The sequence below is a fragment of the Ochotona curzoniae genome, unplaced genomic scaffold (genome assembly GCF_017591425.1).
Source record: "Ochotona curzoniae isolate NIBS_2020 unplaced genomic scaffold, NIBS_Ocur_1.0 scaffold_3835, whole genome shotgun sequence".
In the NCBI taxonomy this organism is placed as follows: domain Eukaryota; kingdom Metazoa; phylum Chordata; class Mammalia; order Lagomorpha; family Ochotonidae; genus Ochotona; species Ochotona curzoniae.
Genome location: NW_024467114.1, coordinates 23,277,106 through 23,297,770, shown reverse-complemented (window position 1 = coordinate 23,297,770; position 20,665 = coordinate 23,277,106). Strand labels below are relative to the sequence as shown.

At 53.6% G+C, this 20,665-nt stretch overlaps 1 protein-coding gene across 4 annotated transcripts in view; it reads left to right on the top strand.

The window, feature by feature from the left end:
* ADCYAP1R1 (ADCYAP receptor type I) overlaps positions 1-7,018 on the top strand; it is a 32,269-nt gene extending 25,251 nt beyond the window's left edge. For 2 of the 4 annotated variants that reach the window (XM_040964695.1, XM_040964693.1), the window contains 3 exons: positions 4,508-4,637; positions 5,507-5,548; positions 6,551-7,018. In XM_040964695.1, the coding sequence (XP_040820629.1) occupies positions 4,508-4,637; positions 5,507-5,548; positions 6,551-6,739 (361 nt within the window). In that variant the 3' untranslated portion in view covers positions 6,740-7,018. Of the gene's footprint in view, positions 1-2,074; positions 2,159-4,507; positions 4,638-5,506; positions 5,549-6,550 lie in introns of all 4 variants that reach the window. The other 2 variants (XM_040964694.1, XM_040964692.1) reach the window with 2 other exon arrangements.
* Positions 7,019-20,665: the final 13,647 nt, after the last annotated feature.

Here is a 20,665-nt window from a genome sequence, read left to right as displayed (position 1 = left end):
CTTTTAGGAATTTGCACATGTCTCTCCTTCTCAGGGCACCCACCGCCTCTGGTTTTTCTGCCACTGCCTTGTTCTGTTTATTTTCAGCCCATCCATCTGCATCACCTGCTTGAAGGTGCGGAGATGGGAGTGCCTTCCCTTTTTCCTCTATCCCTGTCCCGCTGGAGACATTTGCTGCTCTCTGGTCTGCCTTCCCTACCCTCTCCATTGGAGTCACTATCCCAGCTAAGGCATCACTGTCAAAGGTGGTTTCTGTGGGCACCATCTCAAGTCCAGATAGGACAGGGACATCTTGGGTGCTAAAGGAAGAAGGATTCAGAGGAGAATCTCCAAAGCTGGAGAGAGCAGGGTGGATTTTAGGGTGTCAGGTTTCCCTTTGTGTGGTCAGCTGAAGCCAATATGGAAGATCAGCCAAGCTCTCAGTGTAGACAGTCTCCATCTCATGTAGGTTGTAAGTCTGGACAATGGATCGGCAGCTCTTTGGATATCCAATGGTGCTCTTGTGATTGCTGATTCAAAAAAGATTTTGTGGAGTCTGCCTCTGTGTGAGTCTGAGCAAGGTCCCTGACTTTCACTGGGGACACTTCTCAGAGACAGGGACATCTTTGACAGTGTGCCTGCAGCTTCCATGGCTGCAGGGAGGGGTTCCCTGGGGACCTGCTTCAATGCTGCTTCTGAGCCAGAGGGACTGGGGAGCGGGGGTCCTCAGGCGCTGCAATTCTGGGGGCTCTTAGGAGATGCTGACACAGCTGGTAAGAAATTCACAGATGTTCCTAATCTGGGAAACATAGTTGTGACGCCCACCACACAGCGTGACAGGCATTAAAAGACACTATATTTTAAATGGCAGTCACAATCCTGAGGGTAAGGGTTGCCCTGGCCTTGAAGTGCATGATGCATTCCTGCCTCCTGCCTCCTGCCTCCTGCCCCGTCAATACATTGGTCAGGCACTTTGGGAACTGGGATCGCACCTGGCAGGTTTGAGAACACCTAGCTTTGCTTGCACCTGTCTGCCTATGTTGTCAGACTCATGGGGTGCCTGCAGAGGGTCTGGTACAGGAGTCAGAAGATGACATTGCTTGGAAGCCACCTCCAACATGTCTGTTAGGGAAGGACATGGTGTGCCCGGGGCTTGTGCTGATTCAAGTGCAGCCAGACCACCAGGGCTTCCAGGAGGTTGAAATGCAGCTTGTGAGCCCCGTGGCAGAGGAGAGCATGCACAGAGGCTGTGCCCTTGCTTGGTAGATAGACTACAGAGCTGGCTTGCAGCCTAGGCACAGAGCCTTAGGGAATCTCATTGCTGGAGCCATTGGCCTTCAGTCCCTGCCCCTTGAACTTCGATCATGGAGCCCGGGCTAGTCTGCCCAGTTGAACTTCAGTGCCCCAGGCTGTGCTGCCCAATATGTTCACCAGCAGATGCCCTACCAGGTGGTTGGGCTGGCTGAGAAGAGGAATTTTAGGTGGTCAACTTTAATGAATTTTAACACACACATCCGTGTATGAGTAGAATGGCAGCGGTCACATGTGGACTATGTTGTGACCCATCCAAGCCTGCTTGTCTCTGTCCCCCGCCCCAATCCCACCCTCCTGTAGGCACTAACATTGAAGCTTCTGGGCTCAACGCCAGGAAAGCATGGGCCAAAGGAGAGTGAAGAAGACCTGTGGACATGCAGGTTGATCTTGATGGTCAAGGCCACACTGGCTGACTCCAGGTTTAGTCTGGTTACGCTAGGCAGTGAGTGAGATCCCCGGCGTGAGCATCTGACTGCCTGTCTCACTGAGTTCCCTCCGACAAAGTCGTGTTGGGCTCCTTGGGCTCAGCTCGCCCACCTGCCCACCCACCTCCCACTGTCCACAATGTGTGCCTCCTCACCCCTGCACACACAAGTGTACAACGCATGGGCATGCACTTCTCTGTCCAGAGCTGACCCAGCCTTGGCACTTGGCTTCCTCCTTCTCCTCCTCCACACCTTTGTTCCTTCGGCCGCTCCCCCTTCCCCTGGGAACTGTGCTGCTCTGAGCCGTACCTCGATACCCCCCCGGCTGACCGAAGTGCTAATCTTGTCACACCCAGCAGCTGCGTGCAGAAATGTTACTGCAAGCCACAGCGGGCTGAGCAGCACCCTTGCAAGATGTCAGAACTGTCCACCATTACTCTGTAAGTGTGCGTGCCCGTGCGCCCTGGAGGGGTGGGGGACGCATGCTGTCCTGGCTGCTGCCTTGAGCTTGCGTCCCGCCAGGCTGGAGGGGAGTGGACGGCCTCCCGTGCCTCCCAGTCCAGGCTCTGTTTTTCCGGCTGCTGCATGTTGACGCCTATGTGTTTTGTGAGTTCTCCGATCCCTGGGGTGGGACAGTGGGGCAGGGGCAGGGGCTGGCCTGTGCCGAAAGGAAACAGCTCAAGGTGCCTCTGCTCCTGGCTTCCATGTGGCCTCTGCAGCTGCACACTTTTTTGGGCTTCAGTTTTGGCACCTGCAGACTTAAGTTCATCCAGCCCGTGTGCCCAACTCAGTGCTCACAGTGGGGTTGCCGTCGACATGCTGAATCCTCCCACACGGCTTGTAAGGTGTTTCTGTGTATTAGCCCTATTTCACAGATGAGGAAAGTGAGCCACAGGGAGAAGGGACTTCCCTCATTGTCATGGCATTGGCAGAGCCACAATTTCAACCCAAAGCAATCCCAAGCACCGTGCCCCAAGACGTTTCTGATGGGGGCTTTCGCGTCAATGTGGGTGTCGCACAAAGAGGGGCACAGTCAAGTGAGAGTGTCTGGCCACTCAGAAGTGCTTCTCCTTGTCAAGGGTGCCTCTGCTCAGGATGGGTGACAGAGATCAAGACCCCTGGTGGTCCTATCTCCAAGTTAATGACCTTGTAGCATAAGGTTCACACCTCATGGCTCCATTCTGAGCCCCTAGTCCACATGACAGTGTCCTCTTCCTAGCAATCGCCTGTTCAGCCCTCTCTGAGCTCTTCCAATCAAGCATCCTCTGCAAGGTGCCCCTGTGGACAGGCCCCTGAAGGAGACCCCAGGGCAACTTCTGCTTCCAGTGCCCCATGCCTTGCTGGGTGCCAGGCCTGGGCACCCGTAGACAGGAGGCATTTGGTCTTCAGGATGCGAGATCCATTTATTTCTTCAGGGAACAGGCACCTTCCAGATGTCAGCTTGGTGCCAGACTGGTGCTTGCCCCGGAAGATAATGGAGATCAATGAGAGACCACACGGCATTCCGGGAGCCGCAGTGGGAGATGGACACAGGGGATGGAGACTGAAAGGAGGGGGCTGTAGGGAGCCCCTGTCTCCAGAGGCAAGGAGTCTTGGGGGTCTGGTCAGCACAGTTCTGCCCAGGAACCCTGGGGAGGGAACAGGTGGGTGCCTCCACCCACGGGTGAGGGTGGGGCTGCTTCCTCCTCCTGCCGCTCTCCTTCTCTCCTCTTCCCCCTCCTCTCCTTGCTGCCTTTCTCCTTCTCAAAGGCCCTTACACACCACCGTGGGTTCTGTTTCTTTAGAAATCTGGAACCCCCACATCCCGCAGAACCGTTCTGTCCCAGGAAGGCTGGGATGAGGGAGAAGCTGGGGCCCGCGGTGTCACTGCCTCCAAATCAAACGGCTGCCCCCAAGCCTGCTGGCCACCCCCGAGGACAGGGCTGTGCTGGGAGTGGGTGAGGCTGACCCCGGAGAGGATCGAGGTTGGGTATGGCTGAGGGGCAGAGCTGTGCTCCTGGGGGACCAGCTCAGTCCCCTTTGAATGTGCTGGGGTGGGCTGGGGTCCCGCTCTGGGAGAGCCCCAGGAACAAGCCCTTCCCCTTGCGGCAGGACTCGCGGTGCACCTGCTGTTGATGTTCTCCACCTTGGGCTTCTGTGTCCCTGTGCATGGGAGTAGAGCAGCCCCACCCCCAAGCTCTCTGGGGCCTGGGGCAGGTGAGGAGGTCCCCCGTAGAGCCTCTTCTTCTTGCTCCTCCCTCCTTAGAGAAGACACCCTTCCCCCCCAATCTTTGACTCAGTTTCCCAGGCAGCAGCTTCGTCTGTTTTGTGTATGCTTAGTAAGTCCTTCTACTCCCTCTCGGGACTGTACCTTGTGCTGTACTCACTGTGCCTGCCCCTGCTCCTTGCTATCAGTGTGTCCCAAGCCAACCCCCAGACTTAGACAAGTCGTGGAGGCTGTTTCCAGAACAGGACGTTGTCTGCATCTCCCACCCCATTCATGGCCCTGATTTCACCTCCTACCAGGTTTTGCACACCACACAGGGATTCCTGCAAATTGTATGGGCGCTCAAGCGAGTGGTTCTGCAGGATAAGCACTGGGTACCCTGCAGGCTGGGGATGCCCCCCCACCCCAACCAACCATACTCCCAGGGTCTTCCTGGCCACTGTCTCTGCTGGGCCCCTTGCCTGAAGAGGGTATGCATGGGGTGTCTGTGACAGGGGCCCCAGTTCCAGAGGACAATGAGGTTTGGGCCCTGGTGTCCAGCCCCAGCAGCCCCTGGAGCAGAGCTTTTCCTTTCTCTTGGCAGGCGGCTGGCCCGGTCCACGCTGCTGCTTATACCGCTGTTTGGGATCCATTACACGGTGTTTGCCTTCTCACCAGAGAATGTCAGCAAGAGGGAGAGACTCGTGTTTGAACTGGGCCTGGGCTCCTTTCAGGTAAGGAGGGCAGAACTCATGGGGAACTAGGGCCCTGCTCTGATTCTGAGCCTCAGTATTTCCTTCTGTAAAAGGGGCACTGGTACAGAAGTGTTGCCCTGTAGCAAGATGCCCTAATCAATATCTGGTTGTCACTGCATCTGGACTCTGGAGTCAGCCCCCTCCCCCCGGCACACCCCTCTCCCCGCTGTGTGATGTGATAGCAGCCCTGTGTCCTTCACCGTCACCTGGGGCATGGGGTGAGATGGCCTGGACAGTCCCATGTGTCTGCTCGACTGTGCTCTCCAGGAGGGCTGCAGCTCTGTCTTATCTCATTGGGAATCCCAGTGCAGAGTTCATAGTATAGAGAGCTGTGTGGGCTGCACAGTGCACAAGCAAGAGTTTACAGAAGTGGCTGGAGTGGAGAGGAGAGAAAAAGGAATGGGTGGAGGGGGCTGCGTCTGAGAGAGCAAATCAGGGGGTGTGAACAGATGGGTGCCCCACTGGCTCCAGGAAGGCAGGCATCACACTAATCTGTCTTATCCTGGAGGGGTCCTGCCCCCAGGAACTGGAAGTTTGAGCAGAACACCCAAAGAACATTCTGGAGGCACCCAGGGAGTGCTTATGGTAGAAAGTGGGAGAAACTGGTCTTTGGGAAGGGGAAAGACTTTTGAATGTGAAAGCCAAAGCCAGGAGTTCTGGCCATGGATAGGACTCAGCCCCCTGGCCGCAGGAATGCATGTCCTGTCTGACCCCCACAATCCAGGATAGGTGCCCCCTGCCCATCCTGCAAGTCATGATGCTAGTCTGCTTCCTGTTTCCATGGCCAACCCCTGCAGGAGGCACCTCGCCAAGACCAGCTGGCTTAGGGCTGTCTTCCTCTCTCACAGGGCTTTGTGGTGGCTGTGCTCTACTGTTTCCTGAATGGGGAGGTAAGACAAGGGTATAGCACTGGAGGTGGAGACAGGAGGGCAGCCTGCAGGCCACCCAGGGCCCAAACCTGTGTTCTGGCTCTGAGGCTTGGGCCCTTGCTGGGGAGAGACATGAAACCCAGAGCTGTCAGCCTTGCTCATTGTGGCCCGTGGGACAAGAGGCGTTGAAGCAGAACCCAAGGCCCAGGAGCTGGGGCAGGACACAGGGCTGGTTGGGTAGGTGGGTTTGAAGGAGTGTGCACCAGTGACAGCATCATTACTGTGAAACTGTGACCTAAGCAGGCTCCTCTCGCCCCCTGCCCCCCATTTTTGTGCACCTGAGAGGTTCAGCTCAGTGTTCACCAAGATAGCCTACTGAAGGATCTGATGAGGCAGCAAGGGCCCTGCAGGTGTTGGCTGAGAGAGGCAGGAGGAGGGAGCTTGTAGCTTGTCAGGCACCTCAGAGGAAGTAGCAGGTGGCACTGGAACAGACCAGTGTGGATCCTGCGTCCACTTGGGTGGCTAATGCACTGGCTTGTAATCCCCTTGCTCACCTTGCTGAGCCCAGCAGACTGGTCAATAGTCCTCAGTGTGTGGCCATCACCTGAGTGAAGCTTGCGCTACTTAGCTGTTAACCAAAGGTGCTGTCATTGTAGTTGTCTTGGGGAATGGGCTGGACCCTGGGGGTGTAGAAAGCTCTGGGTCCTCCCCTGTCCACATCAGCAAGGAATGTGACACAGCCTTGTCACAAGTGGGCAACTTTGCCCTGACCAGCTGCCCCATGGTGGCGCTGGATGGAATGTCCCTCAGAGGCCAGAGATCCCTGATCACACAGGGGACCGAGGCTGTTCTGGTCTGCCCAGAAATATCCCTCTGTTATGGTTCTTGAGTGCTGCAGGCTGCAGCTGGGCAGTGGGAAGGGTGCTGGTGAGCGCCAGCTCAGGGAGGGTGCAAGCCAGGGCTGGACCTGGGAGCTGGACGAGGTGTTCCCCAGGAAGGGACTGCCTGAGTTGCTCCCTGCAGGTGCAAGCGGAGATCAAGCGGAAGTGGCGGAGCTGGAAGGTGAACCGCTACTTCACTGTGGACTTTAAGCACCGGCACCCATCCTTGGCCAGCAGTGGCATGAACGGGGGCACCCAGCTCTCCATCCTCAGCAAGAGCAGCTCCCAGCTTCGCATGTCCAGCCTCCCAGCTGACAACCTGGCCACCTGAGCCACCCTCCCTGCCTCCTCTTCACACACAGGCTGGGGCTGTGGGCAAGTGGGGCCCACGCATGTTCGCGCCTCTTTCCTCTCCTTTTGGGCAGGTCCTGGGCTGGAAGCTGGGTCCACATTCCCCCACACCACCACCACCCAAGGCAGGGAGAAGGAGGTGGGGCACAGACTGAAGCTGGCCCTCCCAATTTGGTATTAGCCCCACCTACCACGTCCCCTGGGTCATGACCCGGACATGTAAATAGTATCCCTTGAAATTTGGAAAGGTGCCCATCCCACTCCAGCCTCAGGGATGGCCTTGACCTGCAGATGCAAGTACAAGGCCTTGTGAGCTGAGGCTGAAGAAACCTTGCTTTGGGAGGCAGGATGGTGCCGGCCCCAACATCCACTTCTCTGTCTGACCCTACCTGTTGGGCCCTTCTCCCTGGGGTGCCCCACTTTGCTGGGTGCCCAGAGCGTCCTGCTGTGCTGTCCGAGGCTCCCTGGTGCTCACCCAACTTCTTGGTGTCCAGGAGCCCAAGTCTTGGACGCTGGGGTGGGAGGACAGCTCCGAGCTCGTCTCTGTCGGAGACTGGAGTTGGCAGGGATGGAGTGGGGTTGAGCGGGCAGGGGCAGGTGGAAGGTCCTGGTGCTTTGATCCAAGACAAGCTGAGGGCCTGTGGTGTGGCTGCAACTGGGACAGAGAGGAGCCAGGAGGGGAGATGTGTGCAGGGAGACTTCCCCTGTCCCCAGGATCACACCCCCAACTCAGATGGGCAGGGACCATGAGGTCACCTCCTCCTGTCCCCAGAGACACTGCTTCCCAACTACATCCACCAGCTGTCTCCTGACCCCCATCTCCCCTGATGTCAAAGCCATGACAAAGATGAACCAGCCGCCTTCCTGTGATCTGTGTCAGCCAATCCTGAAGCACCTTACACCTCCAGGTCCGGAGCTTCGGCTCCTGCCCTCGCACCACAGCCCCTGCATCCCTGAGAATAATGAGGAACCCCAGGCGCCAGGTCCTTGGCCCTGGACTTAGCTGCTGAGATCTCCCCGACACCTCTTCAGACTTCCTTTCCTGTGCCCTTGACATTGGAACCACTGAGGGCCACCTGGGTTTCTGCAGGAAAGAGATGCCACAACTCCACGCTTATTAGCAGAAGCTGCTGAGAGCAGGTGGAGAGACCTGCAGCAGGAGTCGCTGCTCTCCAGTGCCCGTCGTGGCACCTCAGTCACAGCCTAGGGATCTGCACCAAGGGTAGAAGCAACTTCCAGAAAGGTGGAGCCCAGCGCTGGAGTGCCAAGGCCCTGGTTTGGGGGGTGGGGGCGGTGCAGCTCATTCCGTGTCAGCTCTCTGTGTCGTTCCTGTGCCTGTGTTTGTGGATTTGTGTCATGGTCGTGTTCGAGGATGCTTAGGGGGCCCAGTGGAGGGGGCTTGGGTTCATGAAGAAGGGACCTTTGGGACCTGCTGTGAGTTAGCAAGAAGCCCCGTGTGCTTGGCCAGTAGAATCGATTCCTGGGGCTTTGGCAGAGCCGGAGGAAGGAAGGAGCCAGCTGCCCCCTTCTTGAGCACATGCAGTGGCCTTGCCACGCTGCACTTGACCTCATGGTCCCCACACCCTGCCTGGAACAGGCATCCAGGCTGGGATTTCTGGAAGGATTCAGAAACCTAGAATCTGCCTCCATTGGACCGAGTTGCTGTGACTGTGGCACGGTGCTCCCTGTTCTGGGCCTCAGCTCTTGCCATGGAGAGATGAGGCAGCTTCTAACGCACCTCCAGGTTCTGTATTTGTTCATTTGCTTGTTCAAAGTGAAGGCAGATAAAGGCATGCATCATTACCGTTGTGTGTGTTGGCTAAGGTTTTGATGTGTAGGTGTCTCTGTGTGTGTGTTGAGGAGGTGGGGTGGGATGTTGTTTTGCTTTTCCTTTCTTAGTCACAGAGCTTCTGTTTTCTCCTTTTGGACACCACGGTGGAAGCTGGTGGGCTGGAGGGAAGCAACAGGCCATGGGCATTTGAACAGGCACCTTAGCATGGTGTTCAGACATAGCCCTATGTACGTGAATGAGGCAAGTGCCTGATGAGATGGGCATTGGCCAACTCCACATCCAAGGAGAGTCCCCAAAGTGTGGCCCGTTCATTTGCCATTGGCCCCCCAGCAGCATTGCTGTGCTGTGGAAGAAGGAGCATTGACTTGGTAGAATCATTGTCACACGATAGCAGAAACCCAGGCAGTCCCAAGCCCATGCATGGCACTGCCTCCTGAGCCCTGCAGACAAGGCAAGGCCTCTGGTGTCCCTGTCTCCTGTGGGCAGTCCTTTTTCTATCCAAATGATGTTTCCCTGGTCTTGTGAGTAGATGTATTGGTTTTTTTAAAGAGATTTATTTACTTAAAAGGCAGTTACAGAGAGAGATCTTCCATCTGTTGGTTCACACCTCAAATGGCCTCAAAGGACAGAGCTGAGCCAGTTCAAAACCAGGAGCTTGTTCTTCTGGATCTCTCATGTGAGGTACAAGAACCCAGGGGCTTGGGCCATCCTTTACTGCTTCCCCAGGCCATCAGCAGGGAACAGGATCAGATGTGGAGCAATTAGGTTTTGATCTGACTCTCACACAGGATGCCAGCTCCACAAGCAGTAGTTTTACCTGCTTACAGCACAGTGCTTCCCCTATCTGATATATTTTGAATATTTCAGAAAGTTCTGGCCTTTACAGACACAGGCAATAGTGCATCATCTTCCCGGGCCGAGGACAGGGTTCCAGTGAGATGCCCTCTTGCATGAAAGGACATTTGCTATTGGCTTGCTACTGGGATGAAGGGACTCCTTGCTGTTTGAGCCCTCCTGGGATAACCTTGACCCAATTTGTAAGACCACCAGCACTGGGGGCAAGCTGCAGGCCAGTGGGCTCTCGTGGACACACAATTCCAGCTCTGTCATGATGAGCCAATTCACTTTGTTGGTTAGGGTGACATTAACCACCTGGAAATCCCTCGAGGATGTGGTACATTCCCATTCCTCTCCTTCCCTGAACTCAAGGTCCTGGGATGTGTCTGACTTTGGCCGTGTCTGTCTTGTCTATGTCTGTCTTCTGTAGCTTTGTGCCTGTCGGGGCTGGAGTGGTGCAGCCCTTGGCATCCCAGATGTGTATCCAGGCTCATCACTCATTGGAGCTGGACAGCCTGGATTTCAGCTCCCACAACAACGATAAGCCCACAGATTCAATGCTACCGCAACTGCCATTAATGCTGTGCTCACAACCTTGTCTGGGATTTTAAAGATGTCCAACTGCTGTAGATGATTCAATAAATGTCTTCTCATTTTTTCCTGGTGGCTCTGGCTTGGTGGATGTGAAGGGCATGGGGAAGAGAAGGACAAGCAAGAACTGAAGTGGAAGTAGAGCAGCCAGGACACCAGCCTGCACCCATGTGGGATTCTGGCAACCCACTTCCCTGCACACAATGCTGACCTTTCAATCCCTCAAATGTCTGGACAATTCCGTGATGGCCACAGGGCTCATCCAACACCTGGAGGATGCTCCTACCTGGACTGCACGACTCTGAGGAGAGCCCTGCTAGAACAGGGGACACTGCTCAGCCTCTTGCAGTGACCCTGGGTCTGGTTCCAAGGCAAGGAGGGGAGCGGTGTGGCATGGCTGCCTGATATCTAGTGTCTTCCATCAACCGCTTGAGCTCCCCCTGGTGGCTGCAGTTCCTGAGTGGATTCTGGGCCCTGGTCCTTTCTACCTGATTAGTGTTTCTGACTGGAGGGATCCCCAGCACAGTGGTGTGGCTTCTTGGTGCACAGTGAACGGGGAATCTTGTGATTCCTACGCCATGGTTACCGGACCGTGGACCCGTGTTACTGGCGCTGAGCCCACCCTCTTTGCTGGAGTGCCCCTAGTGGACTGCCTCTGCATTTGTTCTGTTGGGAACACACACGACTCCTCCCCCTGCCTAAATGTGAGGTTATAAACTCCAAGTGTGAGACTCAGTTTCCGAAAGCTCTCCCTGCACTCGTTCGAGGTCTTTAGCTGACCACGTTGTGGTTTTGAAAACAGAAACAGTTTCCAATGGAGGGGGAGGGACTTGTACACACTCACGTAGAAATCATTTTTTTTGGCTTCCGAAAAGTGCTTTTGCTGGATTTCTATGGTGAGCATTAGTATTTTCACAGGTAGTCGAAGCCATAGGACTGTAGTTCCTTTTTACTTGTCCACCATCTCCTGTATAGTCAACCAACGCTCCCCAAGTGCCTGTTTGGAGGCCAAGAACTGCTCAGGCTCCGGTGACCATCTCAGACAGGATACTTGTTCCCAAGAGCCTGTCGTCTACTTGGGAGAGTCAGACAAGAAAGTGGGGTGAAAGAGTCAAAGAAGAGAAAGAACTAGCAGCAGTGCTGGGATGGGTGGTGTTCTGCAGAAGGCAGTCAGAGAAGGCCAGAGATGTAGGTGTGTGCTCCCCTGGCACTTACTCAGACTCCCAGCTGTGTTAGACCATCTCCTGTATATCCCTGCAAACACCTATGTGGGGAGCATCCCAGGCAGAGGGACTGCCCAGGGCCAGTGCGCTAAGACAGGGAGTGGACTGGTAAGCGACGTGTGCTGGCTTCCTAGGGCGGCCATAGCAGTTAGCACAAGCCGAATAGCCGAGAACACAGAACTTTCCCTCTTAGAATCCTAGAAACACAAGCATGAAGACATTCCCAAGGCGCAGCCTTCTTCGTGAAAGCTCTGGAGAGTGTCTATTGCGTCCTTTTCTTGAAGCTTCCAGCATTGCTGACTGTTCTTTGGTGCTCCTTGGCTTGTAGATTTGTTCCCCTGCCCTTTCCCTCTGCCATCACGTGCGTCTCCTTCTCAGTGTGTTCCACTCTCCCTTAAAAGGACCCACTCTAATCCAATACACCCTCCACTAATCACATTTGCAACGATCCTATTTTCAAATTATGCTCATTCACGGATATTTAGAAATAGGCCTGCGATATGTCTTTGGGGAGACACAACTCACCCCAAGACACAAGACAATCAGGTTTGAGGTGTCCCTGGCTGGACTGCACACTGCTTCCATACATGGCTGATTGGAAGGTCGGCGTTGCTGCTGCCGAGGGACTCGTCCATTTTCACTCACTTTCAGCACCACCTGTGCATTTACAATTTTGAAGGTAGTATCAACCTGAGCCTGGAATGGTAGCCTAGTGGCGAAAGTCCTTGCATTGCATGTGCTGGGATCCCACATGGGCCCTGGCTCTAATCCCAGTGGCCTCACTCCTCATCCAGCTCCCTGCTTGTGGCCTGGGAAAGCAGTTGAGAACAGCCCAAACCTTGGGATCCTGCATCCACATGGGAGACCCAGAAGAGGCTCCTGGCTCCTGTCTTCAGATCAGCACAGTTCTGGCTGTTACGGTCACTTGGGGAGTGAATCATCAGATGGAAGATGATGATCTCTGTCTCTCCTCTCTGCATATCTGAATTTCCAATAAAAAATAAAAATAAATCTTAAAAAAAATAAGGAAGCATCAACCTAGTCGAGAACCTCCCTGCCTTGCTCCCAGCATTCCCATTCAAAGCTCTTCTTATTTTTTCTCTTGTGGACTTGCTGACTTCTGAAGTTCTCCTATTTGCCAGATGACTGTGGTGTCCCAGTTCTTGAACTCGTTTACTCAGGCTGGACACTGACCTCCAAAACATCCCAAATTTCACAGGAAAATAGTGCCTGCTTCAAAGCACACCCAATGTTACCAAGGATTCTGAAAGTCATTCGCACGTGCCCAGGGACCTCAAAAGACGCATGCGTATCTGTCCAGTATGTCTCTTCTAACTTAAGTGACCTCTAAAGCAAATGAGGATTTAGGGAGTGACCCCAATTATCCCTGGCTCACCTTCTGCCAACCCAAAGGGAGGGGTATCTGCTCTGGCCCTCAAGGACTGCCCCTCACAGACAGCACCTTCCTGGTCTATGGAGTTCTATTACTGCACGGCCTGCCTTCTCTCCGCCCCTGATCTGTGCTCAGTCATGTCATCCTTAAATCTATTCTCTGGGGCATCCCAATACTGGAGGTCGGCTGGGGTGATCTCCTCTCTCTTCTTCCTGGAAACTCCCTCTATGGGGTAAGCTCTTGAATCTCTGTCATCAACCACGACTGCAGTGGATAAATCTGACTTCCTTACCCACCATAGTGTATGGGCACAGGCAAGAGCTTGTGCACTAAGTACCATGGATAGAGCCAAGCTACCTCCACATCCAGCACCACAGACAGTTCCGAGTGCCGCACACAACTGCAGAGCACAGAACTGGCCTTTCGTTCAGACCTGCTAATGCAGGGCCAGGGCCAGGCTGCTGCTGCTACTACTCCTTCTTTTAAAAAATAGTTATTCCTTTTCATTTTTATTAAAGGCATAGAGAGGGGAGAAGGAGAAGAATCTTCTATCTCAAAATACAGCAGCAAGGGCTGGGCCAGCCAGTTGTGGGGATCCTGGAACTCAATACAGACCTCCTGCATGGGTGGCAGGGAGCAAATCCTTGAGCCATCACCACTGGCTCCCAGGGAATCAGTAGGAAGCTGGGTCGAAAGCAGAGGAGCCGGGATTTGAACCTGACATCTCGAGAAGGGGTTGTGGGCAAATACACAGCCCAGATCCAGATCTGACAGACCCTGAGCTCATGTAACTTGGGAAGTCCTCTTTAGTGGCTCATCAAAATGTGTATTTTAGTAGTAGTAGTTTGGACTTACCTCCCGGAATAGAAATCTTCAACTGTAAGCATCTACACATGATCATGCTAAGGTTCCCAGCCCACCCCAGACGAGCACCTGGTTCCAGACACGTCTTCTCCAACCTTGTATAAATATTTCCATATCAAGTTACGATGGGACTTGGGCAAACTGCCGAGTTACAGCAGGGATGTTGGTGATCTGGCTTCTATGGCAACATCTCTGGCACCACTCACACCTAACTCGCAACCCTCACTAGATGTATTCTTCCCATCTCCCCTCCCTAGCAGGGGAGAAGGCATAATGGAGAAGTTAGTGTGGCAAAGACTGAATTCATGATCCCATGGTGGCAGAGAGCCCACTTTTGCCAAGCTCCCAACAGCCTCAGCACTGTGAGCACATTTCTAGGCTGGGGCACGGGAGGGCTTAGGATCGGTGCATTGGCTGTGGCCCAGGTTTGTGGCTTTGAGCTCACAGGAAGGCTTCTGTGGCCTCGTGCTTAGAGAGACCAGGGCTTGTGAGTGGATGTGGGGGAAGAGGAGGAGCTAGATGTTACCATGGTTACCTCTGCATTCACAGACTCCTCGTGGTAGGCACTGAGAGCCCAGGACTTGTAGGAGTAGACCAGAAACACACCCCGGCTCAGGGGCTTGCCGGCATGCCGACAATGTCCCTCAGCGGACAGCCCTTTGTGCTCTAAAACTCCATTCAGCTCTCCGCCATGCGCGGTGACTGTGGCCTCAGTCTTGCCCTCGGGTTGTGGCTGAAACTGTTCTCTGAGGCATTTGGGCCCCCACTACCCCTCTGGGCCCCTGGATCTTTCTCTCTGCTCACTGCTTAAATCTTGAGATCTATCACCTGGGGATTTTTTCTTTCTTTCTTCACACACACACACACACTCACTCACACACACACACACAGTTTTCAACCACTTCAAGGGACACACTGTGCATGGATCTTACATTTTGTATTAAAAATAAACTTACGTTTATCTTTCCATCGCTGTCCATAATCTTTGTCAAGTTTCTCCATGGAGATACTTGGAAATATTTAATTGCCTGCCCCTTCCCCAGTAACATCAGATGTCTAAACAGCAAGGTATGCTACAGAAATGGGAATGGGGACTTCTGGTCGACCTGGCTGGTAACCGGCATTACAAAGGCAAACATGCAGACAGGCTGGGATAGGAGCATGTGATGGACACACTGACGGGAGCTGTTAGGGGTCAGTTAGGCACAGGACCATTCCTGACATTCCAAACGTCAGGGATGTCACTATGGGAAGGCTGAAGGAAGCTCTCTCGACGCCCAGTAGCTGCATTCCGAGGACTCACCTGGAATCCCATTGCAGTGCAAGGGGCTTTGGGAAGGGCCATGGCCTCTCCAGCCTGCAACAGCGCAGTGGGCGGTTCTGAAGTAACAGCCCCCAGCTCCTTTAGCAGGTGGCCCAAAGCAGAGCCTGACCAGGCAGGTGGTCAGGACCCTCTGCTGGTACTCCTGCCTGCAAAGGCCCCTGGAGAACCGTGGCCTGTCCTTGTCACCAGAGCTCTGGGTGTCTGCCTGCTGGGGAGGTGGCTCCTGACACAGCAGCAGGGGCTTCTCCATGGTGAGAAAGCGACAGTGATGCCACCAAAGGAGTTCCCAGAAGAGAATGGCTGGTCCTCGGGACAGATGTGCCAGCAGCTGGAGGAGGGTAACTGTTCTAAGCAGCTCACAGCTTCTCCTCAAGAGCCTGGTGCAGCTCCCCTGGGTTTCCAGCCCTCTTGGATGCTGAGTCAGCGGGGGGCGGGGGAGACCCTCAGCTGTAGGGTCCTCAAGGGCCTCTTCCCTTAAAGGCCAGTCCTGCCCCCACCAGTCAGGAGCCCCAGGAATGATGGGAGAGACCAGGCAAAGAGGGTGGGGGTGGTCCCAGGGGTAGTCACAAGCTGGAGAAGGGAGTGGGTGGAAAGACTCTGCCTGGGGAAGGTGATTCACCTTGGAGAAAGAATTTTGCTGGAAAGCATCCTTGTGTGGACGGGAAGGAGACACAGAGGACAGGGCCAGGTGCAGCAGGAGGCAATGTCCATCCTTCTAGGAGTTCGGGGTACCACTGCTCTCCGAGGCCCACCTGAACCATCAGAACACTGAAGGGGTCTTCACTGACCTCGCCTTTGACTGGGCTCCCGAGAACTAGCTGGAGCTGGTCCCTGATGGGAACCACACTGGGGGCTGCGTAAGACCCGCCCTCCTAGGAACGGGGCAGCGCAGCGGGGGCACACATTGGGGTGTGCGGCGTGGACTAGCCAGGGACCTGATGACGGGGGAATGCCATGGGTCTGCACTGCCCTCTGCTGGCCATTGTGTTGTTGACAGGTGCATCTGAGCGCGGCATAACATGGCGCGTCTTTCTTTCCAGCCCGGATTTCTCTGCCAACCAGGCTTGTTTCCACACAATGACTCACAAATGAGATAATGAGGGGCGAGAGAAGCTGGGGTATTGACTGTAATTACCGTCGGGAGGAAACACATTGTCAATTGCTTGTAGAGAGGATGTGACCAAGCGGGGACTTGGCATTCTTACCGTGGTGTTTCCTGCACATTCACTTGTTCTCCCTGGAGTCCAGGGAGGGTTTACTTTGGGGAGGAGGACACACAGATGTAAGAAAAGCGCCTTTGATGGCATTTTGGGCGTGAGTGCGTGTCTGCGGATTTTCATACTTAGTTGTAAAGTTGTACACATGTTCTTCAGCAAGGCTTGCTATGGTCTTCTCCTGATGTTTCTGAGTACGAGGGGTAAGGATATGAAGACTTGGTTAGGACCCCCTGAATCCCTTACTGGAAAGCCTGGGTTTGATTCTGGGCTCCAGCTCCTGGCTTCCAGTCAGTGTGCAAACCTGGAAGGCAGCAGTGATGCTCAAGTGGCTTTGCCCCTGCTGGGCATGTGGGACGCCCGGACTCAGTTCCTGGCTCCTGGCTTTTTTTTTCTTTTTAGTTTTTGACCCAAACCTGGCCACGCTAAGGGCCATTTGGGGAGTGGATCAGCAGAGTGGAGTTCTCTCTCTGCCTCTCAAGTACAATCAATATCAATCAATCTCCACAATTAGCCCTCTGTATCTGCCAGTTTTCCATTTTGCATCACTGGATTCAACAAAGTACAGATTAAAAGTGTTTTTAAAATGTCGCACCTGTACAGAACACAGGTTAACTTTGGCCTTGTCATGATTCCCCAAACACCACAGTGGGATGGCTCCTGCTTCAGCTATTACAAGTGACCTGGAGTTGACCAAAGTATAGAGAGGGTGCATGTGGGTTGCAAGCAGATATCACTGCAGCTTCTAGAAGTAACTGGAGCATCTGTGGGGTTAGATCACACCGGGGTCCTGGAACACACACCCCCACATACACACGGGGTGCCGACAGGGGAATGGAGCCCCCCAAAGGCACAGCTGCCGGCTCAGGTTCCTCTGCCCCCTTCTCCTGAGGACCACTGGCTAGCAGGTGCCGGGGAAGTCGCCTACCCCACTCTTCCCATCAGTGTGACTGTAACCTGGATGTAGTCTGAGATGGGGGCCATCTGCCGTGTACCCCGAGAGGGACAGTCCCTGTGGGGCGTCGTGCACAGTGATGCTTCCAGCAGGGTCAGGAGGATTCTGGCGGCATCATCACCAAGCCCAGCCTTGTTCTCCGCCCACCCAGCTCTCCTCTTCCCCTACCATGCCGCCAGGAATGGACGAGCAGAAAAATCCAGCGAAGCTCTACAGGGAGACTAAAACCCAGCGATGGGCGAGTTCTGCCAGCTCTTGTCCACAGTGCACCAGAAAGGCACCCTCGGGCGCCCAGCCATTCAGCCCACCTTTCTCCCAGAAGCTCTGTGCCCAGGCACTGTGGTTCCTGGCTCTCTTGGGGTCACCATTTACAACCAGGATGTGGGCACACGTTCTGCGATGGCCACAGCCTGTCTTTGGGGTCAGGCTACCTGAAAGAACCAATGCCCTTTTGCTCTGGTGCCAATCTTATTTCTGATTACATTTCTGTCTTATATCTCAGACCATGCAGGCTCTGGGATCCAGAAGACATCTGGCTTTGGCAATTCTGCAGAATCTGAAATTGCTGGTTCTCAAATTCTAAGACCTTCTGAGTCTTGTTCCTGTCCGTGCTTCACTGAGGCCGGCTTGTACCCAATCATACTGCTTTTGCTGAGAAGCTTGCTGGGGCTAGAAGAAGCAGGGGAGTGCAGCCATAGTGCATTTGGCTGTTCATGGCAGTTAGGAGCTAATTACTGTAAAAGTCAAGATCCTGTTTAATTTTGAGGATAGCGACAGGACAGTAATGGAGGAGTGCTACATGGAGTGGCTTCTTTAAGGTGTATTTATTTGAAAAGCAGAGTTAGAGAGAGAGAGAGAAAGAGAGAGAGAAAGAGCACACTTCTATCCACTGGTTCGTTCTCCAAATGGTTGCAGCAGCTGGGGCTGGGCCATGTTGAAGCCAGGAGCCAGAGCTGTGTCCAGGTCTTCCATGTGGGTGTCACGAATCCAAATACTTGTGCCATCTTCTGCTGCCTTCCCAGACGCATTAGCAGGGAGCAGGATAGGAAGTGAAGCAATCAGGGCCAGAACTGGCATCCGAATGGGATGCTGGTATCCCAGGAGGTAGCTTCCCCCCACCCTGGTGTGACTTCTTAAGCAGCCTAGGAAAGTGCTGTTCTTTATCTGGGTGCAGGCAGGCTGTAAGAGTATTTATCTTATTGGCATGCATGAAAACTATGTGTGTTTTGTATGGTTTCTTTACCTGTATTGACATTCAGTAAAAAAGTTAAGTAGTGCGATAAAAGACAGGAATCTGCAGACTGGATTAGACACTCAAGTGTGCATGGAACATTCTCCAAAACCCAAAGTTTCTTGAGTGTGTGGCTGGTGAATTCCACATCATACCAATTTGTTATATTCACAAAACTGCTAAAGCATTGTGAAATGTTTTTTTTAGGTTCTGTGTGTCAGGTGTATCTAATATAGCAATCACTTTTGTGTTTAGAGTTGATCAAACCCCTAAGCTACCTCATGTATAAGCATACGCAAATCTGCCCAAATTTCTCCTCTCCCAAAAGAAAAGAAATCCAAAATCCTTCTGGTCTCAAATATTTTGGATAAGGAAGATTCAACCCGAGTCTGTTATTAGCTATTTCTGTATCACAAGCTACCCTAAAATGGAGGCTCTTACAAAATAGCATCTATTCTGCCTTAGGAGTTTTTGGTTTGCCTGTGAGTGCTGGGATGAGATGGAGGTTCTGCTGCTTTCCGGATCCTCTCGTGTGGCTGTGGATGTCTTTGCCCATCTTGGGCGAGCACCCTGGCTGGGCTGGATGGCCCTATATCAAGCGTCCTGGGGCCCAGCACTCAGCGGCCACGAGAGTTGAACCATCCAGGTCCCACACATTGATAACTGTCTCCTGCTGATTTTTATGAGAAAAAAAGAGTGAAGGAGCAAATAGAGGAGACGAAATAATTATGGACATTGTTTTTCTAAAAGATTTAATTTTAATATTGTTTACATAGCTGAGAGGGATGGGCACCAGTGTAGACCTCTGATTCTGGTGGGGAGGGTCAGTTTTGGAGGAAGGAAGGTGGGACAAATGCTTCGTATTCTTGTTTTCTCCTGGGTCCACAGAGGAGGAAGCAGAAGGGGCTGCTCCTGGCTATCAAACCATCCACTTTAGTGCCTAGCTCATCCTGGGACACGTCTTGGAAGGCAAAGCATCCTCGAGTCCCTTCTGGGAATTGTGGGTGGAGAGATTACTTCTGAGATTAATTTCCATTAAGTGCGTTGCTGCAGGACCAGGGGGCCTTAACGATGAACTGGAGTTAGGACGTGATTTACCTCCCACGAGCACAAGGAGGCGCAGCGTCATTAAGCGCCGCATTTCACTGTCCATGTGAATCCGTGACAGTTGACCTTCTCCGGGGCTTTCCATTCCCGAACTTACTGGAATGTTCAGTGGTGCTGCTCTCCAAGTAATCTTTGTTTCCGCTGTGCTGTGTTTCCACACGCATTAATATAGCCAAATACCTCTTCCTGTTGCTTCTCCAATTAAATGCGTTTTGGATTTCCAAATAGGAAATAATACGCCCAGCACTGGTAATAAAAGCATCAGCAAGAGGGGACACCGTCCAGATGTGAGGGATCTTCTGACCAGGCGAAAGGGAGGCCTTGGGAGTCTGTGGAGGTGACAGGGCAGTGTGGCCAGGCTCTGAGTGGGCAGGTTTCCCAGGGGTCGAGGGCAGATGAGAGGCCGCCAATGGGCAGACCGGATCTCTCTGAACTGTATGTGTGGGTCTCAAGCGCATCACTTGTGTCGGTCGATCGAACCATCACCCCACCCGTGCAGCTTTCTTCTCTCCACCAACCCTCTCCTCCTGATAGCTTTTGGTCCTTTGAATTCTCACAAGGTTCCCCAGCAGTTCCGAGACTCGGCCACTAGATGACAGCAGCTACTCAGGCTAGTGAAGGCTGGGCCTGGAGACAGGGCCTTTTCTTCTGCCCTGTCTAGCTCCTTCACGTCTGTCTCCACTTTGTGACTCCATCTCCACGTCAATTGCAAAAAACAGACAAACAAAAAAACGTTTCTTTACAGAGAAACAATTTTCTTCTTTTGGTGATCTTTGAAGATCGAGAAAATTCCTGGTGTTTGGTATGGGCTGGTATTAGAAGAGATAGAGTTTCGTGGTTTCTGCAAAAATTAGGGAGAACCCCTCAGGGTACAGCATGAACTCTGAACAAGACAGGTGCAGCCACGAACTCAGCAGTAACGTCCGAGGACAAGTTAACGTGAGCCGGACAGCACAGTGGTTCTCAACTGGGGACAGTTTTGCCCTGCAGGGGGCGAGGTTGGGTTGCTACTGCCTAGCGAGGCAGGGACACTTGCTCCTGGCAGAGGGGAAGGACGCGGCTAACCATTCCGTGACATTCAGGACAGTCCCCAGCCCCAGGAATGTCAACAGCGCTGAGGGAAGCAGCAGCAGTTTCTCTGGGGGAGTTAGAAAAGGTTTACTCCAGGAGGAATGGGTGCCTGGAGATATTGATATCACAGTTGTTTTGACCTCGTGGCAGTGGAAATGCCCAAAGTATTGGGGAGGTTTGTGTTCCAAGTATTGGGGGTTACGCTCAGACATTAGGGAAGAGTCATGGCAGGAAGAGGTTCTGCCAGCTGGCTCAATGAGAGGAGCCGGGCAGGGATTGCATTGACTAGGGAGGCAAGTCAGGT